Here is a 19,261-nt window from a genome sequence, read left to right as displayed (position 1 = left end):
ACAATTTGTGTGTCACCATTATTGTGGTCAGTGTTTGCTTTAGTTGGTATCTTGACCCTTCAGTTATTAACTTTAGCTTTTGTGTGTCTGTGGTAACTGAGTTGTAGCATACAGACAGACCAGAGCCAAGGCAATCTTATGGACTTGATTGTGGTTTGGACTAATTGTCATGGAGTTACCTGGATGCCTGAGTTCAGGTTTCTTTACTGTGTACATAAATTAGGTGGATAGAAAAGTGATCCAGCATTTCTGGCATAATATGAAATGTTTTTAAAAGTTAGTTCTACATAAAGAAAGATTTCTTTAGTTTAGACACACAGACATCAAGAATCAGCATGAGCATCACAACAATGGTGACCATCAAAAAAGCATGTTGTAGCCAATAAAAACTCATCCATGGCTCTGCATTGCGGCATGAATAAATTATGAGCTTTTTTAGTATCTAGTTTTGTGATATTCAGCGTAGATCTGTTTATCTGAATATGCTGTTTGTCACCGTTGTTGAGATTCATATGCTGATTTTTGTTATCTGTGTGTGCCTAAAAATAAAACTCTTCAATAAAAAGAAAAAAAAAAAATCAGAATCACAGTATCACAAGAGATGCTTACAAAATGTAAAGAAAATATAGACTCTTTTGTTGTGGAATCAAAGCTGTTACAATTAATAATGAGCGATAATAAGAGAAGAGCCTGTAAATGAGTTCAGTGATTAAAGTCAAGCAACAATTACATTAAAACATAATCATCACCACCCGATGATTTTTGCTCTTGGCTTGACACACAAATCTGAAAATTAAGTTAAATTAAGTTACAAGCCAAGATCCCAACTAAAGCAAACACTGACCACTATAATGGTGACACACAAATTGTGATTTTCTCGTTTGGTGATTCTGCTTTTTAACATCAGGTGTCTTTAATAATGGTCAATCATAACTCAATTAACTTCTTAATTATCTCATTAACTTCAACTCTGCTTTAGTGTTACTTTTAACACTGCTTCAGTGTTTATATGTGTCCACACTCAGAGTGTTAAATTAACATTGGGGATTTTGCTGTGTAACTATGCTATGATAGCAATTCCCAGCTTACTGCACAGAAGTTACCAAGGCCACTTGTCTAAATGTCAGGATAGGAGGCTATTGTGACATGATATCACTTATACATTATAAGTATATATTAGTGTAAAAAGCAGGAACTACAGTGACAACACCTGCTTCTTGTAAATGAATTACAGTTGATGTGGAAATATACTGTTAACAACTGTAAAACCTTATTTGACCCATAATGCATTGCGAATTACAGCTGCATCTTGTAAAATGTTTATACAGTAAAATTCTGTAGAAATTTGCTGTAGAAACTACAGCAATTTTTACAGTGTGCTCTATTTACAAATAAGTTATATAAGAAATAAAAAACCTAAACCAGTGGCATAACGAGATGGAAATATAGACTAGAAAATATATTTCCACTTGCTCTGTTCTCCGTCCGTGACACTGACTCACTGCGGAGCTGCCAGTTTGAATCTGAACAGCTCTTGACGCTGAGTGGATGGTTGGATGCATGATGGGCTAGTATTAATAAATAATAATAAAAAAATAAATAAAATAAAGGTCTTTCCAGCATTAAGGTAATAACATTACAGTTTTTTATCATCTTGTCTCAGTTATAAATTTATAACTATATTAAAACTTTTTTTGAAAAATTTCTTTGTCATTTGAATATTGATTTTAAAATCGATTTAAATCATAAATCAATTTTTTTTTAAAGCAAGTAAAGAAGGCTCCCTTTAAAATCACTTAAGTTGTCAATTAATAAAGTTATTTTTTACATCGTGTGCATTTTGTTGATTATAATTTGAGAACTTAAGTTTAATCGTGAGGACGGTTTATTAATCCATCCATTCTTTAGAGTTTCAAAGATTTAGCTAAATCACACAGGTTTAATTTATTCGTTTCTTGTTTTAGGCTAATTAGGCATAATTAATGTGAACGAAATTATACAGCGCTTCACGTTTAAACATGCAACAATTTCTTAATCAGTTTACAGACAAAGGCTTTTTTCCAAGAAATTATCTGTCAAAATAAAGGACATGTAACGAATAAAAAAATGCATGTTGTTTTATTAAAGGAATTTTAAAATATACATTTAAATATAGGCATAATATATGAAAATATTGACATTGCATATTAATCCATGTAGCCTACCACCCTAAAATAGATAAATAAAATATTTTGAATAATATAACACATAATTCATATAATACAAATAATACTGCACACCTTTTAAATGTATCAAATATAAAATATGGTTTAATACCATGTAGCTTAGAGAAAATATAAGCACAGGTTCAGGCACAGGCTTGACATTTATCCTGCTTGAATTCGTTCTAAGAAATGCACATAACTTCATAAGTACCAAACGTTCATCTGTGAATATTACATATTAAATATATTAAATATTTTAAATATTTAAACTATAGTGTTTTTCTTTCATTTTCCATGACTGAAGCCGTCAAATGTAACACATCAGCGAGGCAAAACTGACGTCCATTTGTGAAAATGTGCTTTGATGTGCTTGTTTGATAACTCAGCGGTCAAAAGCTGCAAATGCACTTTACAGACGGCGGGACGTGTGGCAGTAAAAAGGGCCTTTAGGCTGTCCACCTAGTGTATGTGCCATTTACTGAGTTCAGCAGAGTCCAAGAAATAAGAATGACACCTGAAACAAAATCTCTCTACAGCTACTTAGCATCTTGATAACATATTTATAATAACTAGTTTACAAATATAGTCCCTTTTTATTGTTTGGATGAACAGGTAGTTCCTGTTATACTACCTTTTATATAGGCTAGTTCCTATGGTGCAGTTAATCCAATGAATTGTTAAAGCCTACCTATAGTTGACTTTTCACACCAAGCAGTGATGAATATATAAAAACAACACAGCTCACCTGTAAGGCATAGCCATGTCTAATTTTCACATGAAAAATAAACTTTTTCAGGCATTTTTTGTTCAATGGAAAATTGCAGAAAAACATTTATTTTGTTGATAAGTTGATACCAAGGTAAACAACATACTGTACATTGAGTAGATACTGTTAAAAAGTGTGTTCTACACAGCATACAGATAATCTGGATGAACAATATTATCATGTTGTTATTGTCATTATGATAATAAGCCAATCAGGCCTGCAAATTGCAAAAAGGTCAGTGTTTCATCTAATGCTTGACATTATTTTGAGATCATCACATGGCATGAGCTACTTTTCCATTCATCAAAAGTGGTTATTCCTCACGTTTTTTTTTGTAAACATTTTTTTTATTCAAAACCACTAAAAAGTATACAGTACATTATACAGCAAAGAACAGATGCATCAAGTCACTGTGATTGACAACGCCTCTCCTGTGGCCTCATGGGATAGTAAAGTGACTTCACTGGTTTTACAAATATTATTGAATTTAGACATGCTACTCTCTCTCTCTCTCTCTCTCTCTCTCTTTTTAACCACTGATCCTTTGCTGCCTTTGTGTCCTCATATACTCTGTTGATGGTACAGTACAACACAAAACTGTTCAACTATCACAAAATCAGACATACTCTATCACAGCACAACTTTTTAACCAAAATAAAAATAAATAAAAGGAGACTTCTATCTGATGATCAGCCCATGCAGTGATAAGCATAATGCACAAGAGGAATGAATGCTTTCTTGTAATCAGAGAAAAAAAAAAAAACCTTTGATAAGATTATGTTCCACTACAAACCACTATTTCTTTAAAAACTCAGAGTACAACTATCCTCCTACGCATCCACTGTTAAAACATGTTTAAGCCTTTTAAAAATGCTACAAGTATGTAAAACATGCTACCTTTGATCATAGATAAAACATGCAGGCTCAAATTATGTACTGTGTGTACTGTATGCACTCATCAAAACAGTCAAATGTGTAAAATAAAAATAAAGACATGTCTATAGACCAAAAAAAAAAAAAAAGCATCTTAAAGTATGCAAATGACAATGAACTATGTCAACGATTAATCTATGATCGATTAATTGTCGATAAGAGATGCAATCGATTAAGGCTGTCGATGGTCGGTAAACCAATTTAATGTTGGGCCCCGTGTGGCTCATGCGCAAAACACGTGCGAGCGGCTGTGAGTGACGGTGATCGTATAATGCATCATCATTATTTCAAAATGTACTAATTAAGCTTTTAACGTGATTTAAACTTTAAAAGTACATTAAAATAGAAACAACACAAAAGTTATTCAACATGAAAAGCAATAGAAATGTAGTAACTAAGTCATTTCATCAGATAACTGTGCTTTCCAGGGCTGCAGATATATCTGTTCATTCCTACAACTTGTTAATTCGTTCCTACGACTTATTAATTTGTGGCAATTGTCCATGTTTCATTAATTTTGTTCCCTAAATAACCCATAGTTTAACTGAAATAAGGGAACAAATGAATAAATCGAACGGATTCTTAATTCATGAAATCTTTAATTTCCCTTCCCATGTTTACCACACACAGTAAGAGATGAGATAAAAAGTGAAAGATAATAAAATAAACCTGCGAAATTAGAAGGTTAGACTGTGAAGATTGAGGAAAAGAAACCGGCAAACCAGAAAGCCACATAAATAAAGGCTATATCATATAATAAAGGCATCCAGAGGCATGGTCACGATCTAACATTTTCCTAAACCTATAAGAGCATAAATCATCTGTTTTTATTGTGTGTGCGCACAAATGAAAGTGAACACTTTTGTGAAAAAAAAAAGGTTTTAATTATTTATTTATTTTTGTCTCAGCTGTCGATCGCGTCGGAGCCTGGAGCACACGTATATTCTAGCGATTCAAACTTACATCGCAGTCTGTTTATTATCAAAATAAAATACAGTCAACTTAACATCTAAAAGGTTACACTGGTCAGTTTAAATAGACTGGCATAACAGCAGAGTGAACCGGTAGACAGATGACGTTTTTGCTCATATGAAGACCCAGCCGGCATTTCAACGTTGATTCAAAACCAAACACCAAAAATAAATCCTTATAACATATCAACTTTGATATAGTAAAATACATTTAACTGAAAACTGAATACAAAATAAATCACACAATATTTTCACTTTTCAGTTCAATAACAGGGGGGTTGGAAACAAAGTGCACAACACTATTCATTAAACACTTATTTAATGAATTCAGATGAAAGTTTACAATATTAACAAATTATTCAAAAGTAGTGTTTTCAGAGCCCCCAGTTACACTGTTTTAATCAGAACCCTAGCAATACAGTGTAGTAAAATAAGTAAAATCAAATTAAGTACATTTTTTTATTAAACTAAGTAAAATAAAAACCTATCACAAAAAGGTCAATGTATCTCTAGCAGAAGTGACAGTGCATTGAAGCAGATGAGCAATTTCTTACCAATGTTTCAAGAATAAGCTGGATCCTTAATGACTCTACAAGGGGAAAGAAGTGGTTTACTGAAAAGTTCTTAAAAAGCAGAATTTCATTTATAGCATTTCTTTAAACCAGTGGTTCTCAAACTTTTTATACCAACTACTTTAGAAAATATATTTCTCTCTAAGTTCCACCATAAATACCAACATTAAATTTCAGAATTGTAGTTGGCCAAACTATTCAGCTACAGCTGTACAGTTAAAAAATGAGGCAGTTTTATTCCTAATAAGAATATTTATTGTTGTCAGCCACTTTAACATTGTAAATACACCGTTTGAACATTAACACTGGACTGTGCTTACATACAGGTAACTAGAGCTGAAATAACTAATCGATTTAATCGATTAAAATCGATTATTAAAATAGTTGTCATCTAATTTTGTCATCGATTAGTTGCTAAACAACTTTTATTTGCCGTAAGCGGCTAATTTTGTGCGTATTTTAAATCTGCGGTGACAAAAGTGTGGCAGTAATGAGCCACCGCAGGTTTTACTCAGCCAGTACAGCAGGAGAAGTAGCGAATAGCCAATAGCTGGCCTCGTGTTCTGTCACGTGCTTCCCGAACTGCGTCTGCTGCATTCAGCGAGATGGTGGAGACCAGGCGGGAAGGAAGTCGACCGGAAGTTGAAGTCAGCCGCGTGCCGCCATCTAGTAGCAGAACTTCACTTGCGTTAGCATTCCCATTGACTCCCATTCATTTTGGCGTCACTTTGACAGCGAATAACTTTACATCTGAGGTGTTTAAAGACTCCGTTTGTCCATTATTTATTTCTAAAGATACACGACAATGTATAAAGGGCTCCATTACCTTCTATGTTACATTATGGCCCCGTAGAAACAGTTTTTGTAAAAATAGGCTAATGATTGCGTCATAACCACTCGACTCTCTGTCGCATTACCGTACAGACAGGAGGAGAAGCTCGCAGGCAATTAACTTAATATGGCATACTGGTGTTACATTTTAAAATACTATACAAAATAATTAATCAGAATACTTACTCCTGCTCACTCACGCCAAAGAACTCCCCGCTCAAGCTCGCCGTCTCTGCAAGATTAATGATGGCAGTTTTCACGCACAGCTACTAGAAGATTTACATCTGTCAGACAGGTTGCTGACGTCATCAAGCTTAGTTTGAGTCTGCGCGTCAGAAACGGAAGTGCAAAAAACGCTAAAAATGGGCTTCACTTGTCTCAATTGAGTTCCAATGGGGTCGCTGTGTCCATTTCTTTTACTGTCTATGGTAGAGACAGATGGCAGTGGAGTAAGCTTGAGAAAGAAAGAGAAAGAAAAAGAAAAAAGCGGAAGATAAAACTAATCGAACGAAGTCATCCAAGGTCTGGGACTACTTTACTTTGAGCCTTCAAAAAAGAAGAGTAACCTGTAAACTCTGCACTACTGAACTGTTTAACTGTTTAAGACTTTTATTTGTGCAGATTCTCCAGTACAATGTTGTTTGCAAATGTTTAGTCGTAAAAGCTGATAACATTGCTTTTTAACAGTTAACATTTAAAGATTTACAAACAAGTTCTGTGATCAGTTTGTCATTTACTAGTTCATAATTCAGTCTTGCAGCCTAATTATGACTGAATGAGAGATGTAAATGTATTCGAAATGCACTTTTTTTCTAAGTATTCACTGCTCTTTTTCACACAGCAGGTTTTTTGTGTGTCAATTTTTTTTCTTCTGGACAACCTTCTGATGGATTTTACTTTAAAATGTGAGTTCCATTCAGGTTTCATGCCACTGGCACTTTATTCGAAGGATTGTTTACAATTTCACAGCATAAGCTATAAAGCTGTTTCCCAGGTATAAGTTGTGTGTTTACAGGAAAAAAATAATAAAATGCCATGTACTGCAAATTTATTCTGTTTTATTCTTATTCTTCGTGAAAATATTTTCTGAAAGTTTCCTTAAAGGGTAACTAAACCCCTGGTCACGGCCTGACTCCACCCACTGGCAATATTTGAAAAATGCTGAAAAGTGGGCAGAGCACAGCGGAGATAGAGGGGACGAACCTAGGGCGGGGCTGAGCGAGTGTGGCGTGAACCTGAGACCCGCAGTGACGGATTGATTGACAGCTGCTGTCAGAGATGCTAAAATGGAGAGTGACTGTAATGACGCAAGTAGCTTTGCATCTATTTTCAAAAGATGATAAAAATAGCGATTTTCGTACCTCATTTTGCCAGTATGTTTGCAGGACCTCGCAGAACACATCTGACCCTTCTTGTGTTCACATTACAGTTTTTGTTCTCCATTGACATGTCACGACTCAAATTCACTCAAAAAAATTTATAAAATAAATAAATAACAGGCAAATATAAAATAATTTGGGACCGACCGAACAGTTACAACGAGCAGCAGCTCACAGTCAGCCGCCTCAGCCTCACTCACAGAAAGACGATATTAACTGTCATATTTTCAAATTCAGAAGGCGCGAAATGATTCATGAGCCAGTTTCCTGATTGACAGCCAGATTAATCAATCATGATCAAAGTAATAAAATAAAACTACCAATAGGAATTGTTTCATCGTGATAAAGCAGCGAAACATATTTAGTTTTATTGTTGCTAATGATGATAACATATACCTTTAGATTTTAGGATAGGTATCATGAATAAAATATTGTAAAATGCTATTAAAATAATAATAATAATCTTAAATAATTTAATATAAAAAATTTAAATGTTTATTAACCTTTTCAACCACTTAGAATTAAACATTTTCAATGTTGTTTGAAAGTTAAAACAGCTGACCTTATTTCAATGCTGAAGGTTGGTCATGTGCCGGAAGTTTTTTTTTTTTTCAACCATTCAGATTTAAACGTTGAATCAACGTTGTTTCAACGTTGAAACCACAACTGACCTTATTTCAACCATATTTCAACGTTGAAGGTCGGTCATACAAGTGAGACAAAATGATTTGAATTTGAATTGTGTAAATTTTAATTATTTGCAAGTGTAATCTAACAAAATTGAATTTTAGGTGGTAGTTTAAATAGTTCTGAATTTGATTTTTTTTTTTAAAAGAAAATTTAACAATTTGAAATTTAACAAACTGAAATGTTTTTATGGCTGAATTTTTTTAGACATGTATTTTCAAACAGCTAGTTTTTTTTTGTTCTGAATACTGCAAATATTAATTTAAAAAAAATTCAGATTCAAGTTTTCAAGATGATGAAATTTGGAACTTCAAATTCAGTTTTCTAAAATTCAATGTCAAAAATTCAAACTCAAAAATTCAGATCTTACAGAAAGTAGGTCACGGGTCATCCACAGGGAAGAGTAGATGATCTCAGAAAAGTCAAACAGAGCATTTTAGCCAATTGGGGACTGCGTAAGTTTTCCAGCGCGAACGTGGTGGTGGTTCAAGAGGTTGTCACTCTCTGACCCTGATCATGAATCGCCCGGGGGTAAGTGATTCTTAAACATAAATGATTTTGTGTTTATATGTTAGGTTAGCATTCTCAGCACGTGAGACATTTGTCTAAGCGATCTCTGGTGTTTATTTTAAAGTATATTTTGTGTAAAATTGATTAGAACGCCACCGTGTCTACTAGGCCTAAGTTATACAGACAGGACGCGAGCGGCGCGACGCAACACAGTCAGTGTTGCCAGATTGGAAATGCCCAAGTATCGTACCAGAAGTTCAAAATTATCGTATTTGGAAGAAAATTATCGTACACGAGTCGAAAGAGTTATTTATCTATTCTAAACCAACAACATTTCGACACGACCTGCAAATTACCACAATAGATAACAAGGCGTATTGTTGGACGGAAGCAGTGAGACAAAATAATATCCCATTATTTTCAGTGACTGTCTCCGGCGTGGCGCATATTAAAACATATTTAAATGATTTTTAACACTTGCTTTGTCGCATCCAGTGAAGAAGGAATTTAGCTGTTTCTGCGTGGTGCAGTTAACTCCACATCTGAGCCGCTGTCATCGGAATACTGCGTGTTGCCAGATGTTGAAGGGGTTCTTTCTGTCATGGACCGCAACTAGTGCTCGTTGGCTTTAAAGCAGGGCACCCTCCTGCATTCTTAACACACCCTCAGGTGCACACGAACGCATTTAGAGTGTCTGTAATGAGCCGATTTTGTGTATGAGTAAAGAAGCCCTATGACTGCAACTACCATCATTTAAATTTTCATAAAATTCTGAAATTATCGTACATTACGGGATTTTTTTCATTATTGATCGTACAGAGGTAAAAATTATCGTACAAATACGATAATTATCGTACCTCTGGCAACACTGAACACAGTGCTTGAAGCGACTGTTGCAAAGAGCTGGGACTAGGTCAGAAATAGGAGGGGAATCCGTGTGCTGTTGGGGATTTCACGGGTCGCGTCGCACCGCTCGCGTCCGGTGTTGTGTAATATTCGTTTCCCGTGAAAAACTGTTCCCATGGATGGAGTTTACATGAACATTCATTAGTTCCCTAATCAGTGCATGCTCCTCAAATCGCTACTTGGATTATTTTGAAAAGGTAACGTGTCTATCATAAGCACTGAAGCATTGTAACAGTGTCAAAGCAATGCAGTTTGTGTAATATTAATCGTCTGTAAGCTGATTTGCTTGATTGATTGCAGGCACACAGAAAAACAATAAGCGAATAACCTATGCTAACCTTGGGATATATAGTTTCTTAAATCATATTTTTTTTATGTGTTAAGCTTTTTATACATTTAATTTGTGGGGCATTAATTGCTGTTTGAATAGTATGATTAGCTAAGTTAGTCTACTGGTGACTATTACTGCAATGTATTCATGACAATGCTTGAAACAAATATATATGCCGCCAAATAAATATAGCTATAGGCTAGCTATCCTGTGTCATTTATAAGAAGTTTCGTTTGTATGTAGTCAGTGTTTCTGTTACCTAAATAAGTCACATACATAGGCTACTGAAAACAATTTTCTTGCAGTGAAAATGTCAATATTGTAATCAATCTAATTTGTAATTGGTTATATAAAACGGTGCATAAACCTTAAAGTAGTGTTCTGATGCAGTCTTCTTGGACATAGGTCAGCAGCTACTCCAAGAATATTATTTTTACATTTGGATAAGAAATCATGTGTCTCATCATCACCAATGTTATAATATGGCTTTGATTTGCTTTTGTATTGTTTCCACATATATTGATCCTCATGTAAAGTCACTGTCTGTTTCAGACTGGATGAGAGAGCTGAAGTCACTGGTACAGTAGCTGATCATTGTATGAACTGGACATACATGGAGGCTGTTCTCATCGAGAGACAATAAATATCTCAGACACTCACCTAATTTTGCATTGCTTCATTCCATGCATCCTTTTAACACAACTTTCCTTGTCTTTTCTATTTGACTTAAATTCATAAAGCAATTACTTCTGTACTTGTCATAGTAACATTTAATGAATGTAATATTTGTGATCTACAATATCGTTTTTTTTTTGTATAATTTTAAACCGTAAACATACTTAAAGATAACATGTTATTTGTTAACCTGCATGCCATGTTACTATTAATACACATCAGAGAACTGTGAACATTAAAGAGTGTTGTTAAATTATTGAAATATTAACTTTAAATCATCTCAGAGGATATTAATTTCGGTAAGCGACAGGAGAACAGAGTTTGACTGACAAAGAAACATTTGGGTTTCATTGTATGTAATAGTTGTAAAATGTGAAAAACTATTTTGAATAAGATGTTCAAATGTTAAACAGTATTTACACAATGGATCACTATTCTTAAACATGACATGATGAGGTTGTTGTTCAGTGCCTATGGTCAAAGAACAGACACAATGTATGCTTAGACATACAGATACAATGTATGCAATGTATGCTTATGATATTCATTATTATTATATTTATTATTAGTAGTTCTTTCTCAGATCGTCTAAACCGTTAAGCTCTGTATTTGACTGTTAACCCAATGCAATAAAGAAAAATGTGTCCATTTTAACTCAATGCAATAAAGAAAAATGTGTCCATTTTAAAAAGACTGTTCATTTAAATATAAAAATTAATTCACATGTTTCAATGTTGCATGACTTTAAAATCTTAGTAATAGGATAAAATATGTGACAGAAGTAAATTTGCATTTATAATAATAAATACACTGATGGGGCTGTGAAGGCTGGTAAAAACTGGTTATAAAAAAAAAAAAAGATTAAAGAAAGCATGACACAGGATGCTCACACCGATTTTATTTAGACAAAGATACATTTGTAGTGGTTTGTTTCAGATTTTGTATACAAATTGTACTAGTCTCTCTCCAATGACAACTAGGTAGTCTAATCAAAGCAAACTATTATAAAAAAAGCCCCACAAATGAAATATATAAAAAGCGAAATACACCAAACAGTAAAAACTATATTTGGTAAGATAGGTTAAATTAGCAGTTAATGCTAATTAACGCTTAACATTGACACTTCGTTACCTGTTCAAAATATTCCATTAAATCAAATAGAGATTTGACGATCGTGCACTGATATTTTCAGTTCCATTCGTTTGCACGTTGTTTCAAGGACACGCCCACGATAAGGGAACTAATGAATATTCATGTTAACTCCACCCACGGGAACAGTTTTTCACATAACCGAATATAACACAACACCGGGCGATTCATTATCAGGGTCAGAGAGTGGCAACCATAGACATATAAATACCATTTATATGTCTATGGTGGCAACCTCTTGAAACCCGGCGGGAAGGAAGTCGACCGGAAGTTGAAGTTAACGATGGCAGTTTTCACGCACAGCTACTAGAAGATTTACATCTGTCAGACAGGTTGCTGACGTCATCAAGCTTAGTTTGAGTCTGCACGTCAGAAACGGAAGTGCAAAAAAATCGCTAAAAATGGGCTTCACTTGTCTCAATTGAGTTCCAGTGGAGTCACTGTGTCCATTTCTTTTACTGTCTATGCTTGAACCACCACCACATTCGCGCTGGAAAACTTCTGCAGTCCCCAATTGGCCAATTTCTGAGATCATCTACTCTTCCCTGTGGATGACCCGTGACCTACTTTCTGTAAGATCTGAATTTTTGAGTTTGAATTTTTGACATTGAATTTTAGAAAACTGAATTTGAAGTTCCAAATTTCTTCCTCTTGAAAACTTGAATCTGAATTTTTTTTAAATGAATATGTGCAGTATTCAGAACAAAAAAAACTACTGTTTGAAAATACATGTCTATAAAATTCAGCCATAAAAACATTTCAGTTTGTTAAATTTCAAATTTTCAATATTGGTTTAAAAAAAATCAAATTCAGAACTATTTAAATTAACACGTAAAATTCAATTTTGTTAGATTACACTTGCAAATAATTCAAATTTACACAATTCAAATTCAAATCATTTTGTCATAATAATAGCTCCATAGGTTGGTATAAAAAGTTTGAGAACCACTGGTTTAAAGAAATGCTATAAATGAAATCCTGCTTTTTAAGAACTTTTCAGTAAACCACTTCTTCTTTCCCCTTGTAGAGTCATTAAGGATCCAGCTTATTCTTGAAACATTGGTAAGAAATTGCTCATCTGCTTCAATGCACTGTCACTTCTGCTCGAGATACATTGACCTTTTTGTGATAGGTTTTTATTTTACTTAGTTTAATAAAGAAATGTACTTAATTTGATTTTACTTATTTTACTACACTGTATTGCTAGGGTTCTGATTAAAACGGTGTAGCTGAGGGCTCTGAAAACACTGCTTTTGAATAATTTGTTAATATTGTAAACTTTCATCTGAATTCATTAAATAAGTGTTTAATGAATAGTGTTGTGCACTTTGTTTCCTACCCCCCTGTTATTGAACTGAAAAGTGAAAATATTGTGTGATTTATTTTGTTTTCAGTTAAATGTATTTTACTATATCAAAGTTGATATGTTATAAGGATTTATTTTTGGTGTTTTTTGTTTCAGAAAGTGCACAAGTGGGAGAGAGTGGAGGGGATGGCGTCAGAAAGGACCTGGAGCTGGGACTCTTTCAAAGATCACCCGAAGCACAACCACACTATATGCACAAGGCTGTTGGGTCTAACATTTTAGAGTCCCCTTCTGTGGAATTCACATTCTGCATTCCACACAGTTTAAACGTTGGGCTCTGGGAATTGTCCTAATCTGGAGGGATCCTGTTACAGCGTCTCTGGTTGAAGGTTCCCTTCTCAAACTGTTCAGCACTTTCCACTGCACCAATGTACACATTTCTTGTAATGAGACACATTACCAAAATAAAAGATCAACTGGTTTCAGCCATAAAGGTACAAGGGTTTCTCTTGAAAGTGCTGCAAAAAAAAATGCATTTATATTCCAAATTATTTGACGAAAACCTTTAAATATTATTGAATTTGAATTGTTATTCTACATGTTTTAACTATACGTCCATGCATACTCTGCAAAATAAAGTTTGGGATTATTTTTATCTGTTTTGTACAGTATGTTTCCAAAATAAAACTGCTGTTTGACAATTTTAAGCATGTGGTAGTTTATTGAAGTTGATTGTAAAGCCATTGCTGCCAGTCATTTGATTTTTAGCCTTTATCATGTGTACAGTGTTGATCTAAATGCAAACTAGGATCTAATTGATCATACAATTGTGTATTTATACATTGTGCACGATACGACGGTGAAACAACGTCGTGTTATGAACGTCGATTCACTTTTTAAAATCAACACCTCATTCAACGGTAATCCAAGGTCTCCAGAACGACCAATTCACCCGTGATGAAGGTAAGACGGTGAAACAGTGTCGCGATTTCAACGGTGAATCATGTCGTGATTTCAACTGTGAATCAATGTCGTTATTTCAACATTGATCCAATTTGCTAAATCGAAAGTTAATTCAACGTGGATTCAACCATGGTACCAGACGTTGTTTCAACATTGAAATGCTGGCTGGAACGACACACTCTCTTCATTTTTTTATAAAATGATCATAATCACATTTATTAATTTTATAATCCTGCTACTAGCATATTATTCAGACTAAAACCCCATTAATTCAAGTGAAAAAGCGTTGTGTGTGTGTCTCTGTGTGTGTTTATGTGGCTTTTGCACATCCTGTCATGCCGGTGACTGCGTGCATGCAATAGACACATTTAGCAGCATTACGGTTAACGATTAATCGATTAATTGATCGTTAATTTAAACAATGATCTATCATGGAAATAATCAATATTTTACATCCCTACAACAAACTCGTTTACAGCATGCTTTTTCTTCCCTTTTCTGTTTTAACTTGGGAATTCCAAAAAAAAAAAAAATACATCGACATCAGTTCTGTATGAAAGTGGTCAACATATATGGGTTTTAACACAGTCCAACACTAGAATTTAAACAGCAGGGTGGCTGATGAACAGAATAAGTTTGATATAGTGTAGCATATAAAATGCAAATTAAATATGACAAATAAGAAAATGACCAGCTCATGCGATAATCTCAAAATTATGTCAAACATTGTATAAAACATTAAACTGCCACTACATAAGTTTGCATTTTGCCAGCCTGATAAGCTAATTATTTGGATTTCACCCTTGTGAACCACTGAATCTTACTCAATTGCTGTTGTATGGCTTCAGAAAACCTAAGAAGAGTTGTCTGAAAAAATTGACTTCTTTTATGGTGAATTTCTGTCCTATCAGAGCTTTACAACCCCCGGTGACAACATACTGTCTTTGTATAGAAAAATTTGTCACAATTTTTCATGCGTTTCACAGAAGGAAGAAAGTCGAAATGAAGTTGAAGTTATTTAAGTGCAGGTTTGGTAAGCTCAAAAAGCTTACTGAAGTGCACAAATAAGGTTCTATCAGGATTTCTAAAGGAATCATTAGTACACAACTACAGGCATAGTACAAGTTTATGAAACTTGTACATGCTACAAAACCATGGCTCCAGCTAAGTATTGATGAAATGATAACATCTCAGCATCCAAAATAACACAGCGACTTAGCAAGAGCTGTGTGAGGTAACCACACAGGAAATAACCGTTTTCACGTTTTAAACCTAAAGACCACATGGCTGAAACAGCATTCTATAATGAATAGGACAAAACTATGGTGAATCATATAGAATTATGTGCAGAGAAAGCAAAGCACACCTCAAACCCTTATCACAAATGATGGAGGGAGAACAGTGCTGTGGGCCAAACTCCAGGCAGTAAAAAAAAAAAAAAAAACTCTTTCAGAGAGTCTGTCTTTGATATAAATTCCAAAAGGAACTACAGGTGCATCCCACTAAATTTGAATGTCATGGAAAAGTTAATTTATTTCAGTAATTCAATTCAAATTGTAAAACTTGTGTATTAAATAAAATACAAAAAAAGATGGCTGTTCACAGAGTGCTGTATCCAAGCATGTTAATAGAAAATTGAGTGGAAGGAAAAAGTGTGGAAGAAAAAGAAGATGCACAACCAACCAAGAGAACCGCTGACTTATGAGGATTGTCAAGCAAAATCAATTCAAGAATTTGAGTGATCTTCACAAGCAATGGACTGAGGCTGGGGTCAAGGCATCAAGAGCCACCACACACAGACGTGTCAAGGAATTTGGCTACAGTTGTCGTATTCCTCTCTGCTGGTGTTGGTCTATTGTGTTTTTTTAAAACCAAAGTCACTGCACCCGTTTACCAAGAAATTTTGGAGCACTACATGCTTCCTTCTGCTGACCAGCTTTTTGAAGATGCTGATTTCATTTTCCAGGAGGATTTGGCACCTGCCCACACTGCCAAAAGCACCAAGAGTTGGTTATATGACCATGGAGTTGATGTGCTTGACTGACCAGCAAACTCACCGGACCTGAACCCTGTAGAGAATCTATGGGCTATTGTAAAGAGGAAAATGAGAATCAAGAGACCAAGAAAAGAAGATGAGCTGAAGGCCACTGTCAAAGAAACCTGAGCTTCCATACCACCTCAGCAGTGCCCCAAACTGATCACATCCATGCCATGCCAAATTGAGGCAGTAATTAAAGCTAAAGAAGCCCCTACCAAGTATTGAGTACATGTACAGTAAATGAACATTCTTTCCAGAAGGCCAACAATTCACTAATTTTTTATTTTTTTATTGGTCTTATGAAGTATATACTAATTTGTTGAATTGCTGTTTTTTTTTGTTGTTGTTGTTGTTGTTAAATGTGAGCCAAAATCTTTACAATTAAAATAACCAAAGTCTTAAAAATACTTAATAGTCTGTGTGCATTTAATTTATTACACAAGTTTCACAATTTGAGTGGAATTACTAAAATAAATGAAGTTTTCCACAACATTCTAATTTATTGAGATTCACCTGTGTATCACGTAACATGCCATTCGACCAAATCACAAGGTTAAATCTTTAAGAGAAAAGGTGTAAAGAAAAGGAATTCTTCTTTTTAGAGACAAGACAGTTAAACTCCAAACTTTAAACTTTGTTGCTATGACACAATTAGTATTGGGTTAAGGACTATACAAATAAAGGTGACTTGACTCCAAATCTTAAAAGTAATAATAAATAAATCTACATACATAAAAGGCCCTCAGCCTAAAGTAAAAGTCCACTAGTGTAAATATAACCACAAAGTGTAGATGTAGGCACAGTAGTGCTTATATGGCAAAATTCATCAACATGTGCAAATACTGATATGGCAAGACACTGAGTGATTGCAAACTCATTAAAAGTTCAAAATGTATCATTTTTTTTAAATCACTCTATTTTACCTCAATAAACATTCAATTATTCAGCAGTTATGGTTGTATTTGGTCATTTCAGGGATTCTCACTAGCTGCGAAATGATTCAGTCAAATTACCTCAAATTGAGTGTTTTGTCACTGCATGTAATGACCTCATGGATGAGGACAGTTTTGCAATGAAAAAAAAAACAGGTGTTCAGGAAATTTGCTATTACACTTTGTAAGGAAATGCGTAGAGCTCTGATTATACTGACACGGTTAATTTTTGAAAATCTGAACAAGACTGTGCCTCTCTGGTTTTGCTGCAGTTCAACAGTTTACATTCATTTTCAAGCTAGCACACAAAACTTCATTTCCATTCAAGTTTGAATGCCTCTAAATGCTAGTCATTTCTCGTGGAAATGAGGTTAAAGACACTGCACTCCACCCTGGGTTGTGTGCATGTGATATTGATGGTATCAATCTCCCACTCCATTCTAAGAACTTTCCTGGAAAAAGGCAAGAAACCAGACAGAACAAAACAAACAGACCTAATAGACAATAAAAGGATGTGTCTACTGAGCATGTGAGATGTCAACAAACTGTTCACAGCAATATTTGTGCCAATTCAGCAAATGACAGTCACATTTATTTGCAGGACATTCCCAAAATTCTGTCAGTAGACATACCTGCATTGTAAAAATGATCAAGAACTGAGGTTTCACCAAAGTCCAACTTCCCAAAGGGGATTATATCTAGTTTAAACCCCACAATGTCACAAGCATCCTTCAGACACTGTAAAGCCATGTTCTCTGGGCTGAGAGGTTGGCTTGTCTCAGAGTTCCTCACGTAGGCCACTTGCACAGCTCGGTTCTTACATTTACCTGTGGTCAACAAGTTCCCACGGTCTGAGGGCAAACTGATCACTCCAGGGTTGGCACTCTTGCAGCTGGAGGGGTCCTGCCAAAAGGTCCCAGCACCAGGATTCACACAGCCACTGGATTCTCCAGTGATACTCCCTCCCATAATGTCTCGGGGTTGGCAGAGAGCGGGTACAGAAAGAGAAATTGGCTCCAGATCTGAATTCATTTTTATCATCTGTTTGTTAAATGACCCCAACCCAAACAGTACAGCTTCTCAACCAGCACACTCCATAGCTGCCATATCTGGTAGCTATACTAGTGGCATCAAACAAGCAAATAATAATAGTGATGTGGTGTCATCAGCACCGGTAACCTACAATAAAGACGATTATCTTTTCATTTTTATATGAGAATGTAAAAATCCACTTAGCAGCATATAGGTTTGGACGAAAAAAAAAAATGTTACAACTGCATAGATCAAGGACTGATCACGCACACGCTCGTCACGACTCGAAGAAAGGATATCACACTCCCAAAAATTAATCGATCTCCTGAAACAAAAGCGTTTCCGAAGAACTTACGCTCATTTATTGGAGCGCATGTATAGTAGTTTCTGAAGTAGCGCAGTTCTGTTGATCTTTAAGCTCCGTGTGCATCGTATCAAGCCGTTTCACTACGAGACATCAAACGCGTTTCTTCAGTCCTGTCGTTCTTATTTATGTCATTAAATTGCGAAACTGCCAAATTGCTCTCGGTTGAAGCACGTTTGTCTGCTGGACCCTGCCCTATTTCTATTATTATCTTCCACAGCACTCCAAACTTACAGGAAGTATATCGACTAAACCTACTATGGATAAGGCTCAAGTCATGAATATTAAATAAGTAACGTTCACTGTCACTGTAAAGCAGACCTTGTTTCTCTCAGTAATTAAGGTCTTTGCGTTATTTAAATTATTCATTTATTGACAACTACACAACAAATACAAAAAAAAAAACAAAAAAAACATGCGAAATAATAACAACAACTACTGGAACCCTTAGAAAATGAACCATGATTCAACTACAAAAAAAAAAAAAAAAACGGTTGCTAGTTAAACCATGGTAACCACATATTAACCATGGTTTTAATCATAGTTTAACTATGGTATTTGTAGAAAATCTGTGGTTGTACAAAAGGTTATCAGTATGCCAAAAAAAAAAACTTCCTACACTTACAATAAAACCATTGTTAATTTTCTTAAGGGAATAATAATGATGCATGACCACCTCTCAGAAGTGGTTCCTGTCCTCTGACATTCCTTT

General features: G+C 34.9%; 1 protein-coding gene across 1 annotated transcript in view; it reads right to left on the bottom strand.

Moving 5' to 3' along the window:
- Nucleotides 1-18,768, bottom strand: part of LOC132092005 (mitogen-activated protein kinase kinase kinase 5-like) — a 106,823-nt gene extending 88,055 nt beyond the window's left edge. Inside the window, 1 exon segment of the mRNA XM_059498050.1 lies at nt 17,786-18,768. Coding sequence (XP_059354033.1) covers nt 17,786-18,194 — 409 coding nt within the window. The 5' untranslated portion in view covers nt 18,195-18,768.
- Nucleotides 18,769-19,261: the final 493 nt, after the last annotated feature.

The sequence above is a fragment of the Carassius carassius genome, chromosome 18 (genome assembly GCF_963082965.1).
Source record: "Carassius carassius chromosome 18, fCarCar2.1, whole genome shotgun sequence".
NCBI lineage: Eukaryota > Metazoa > Chordata > Actinopteri > Cypriniformes > Cyprinidae > Carassius > Carassius carassius.
Note: the sequence above shows the minus strand (reverse complement) of the source record. Positions and strands in the feature narration are given on the sequence as shown.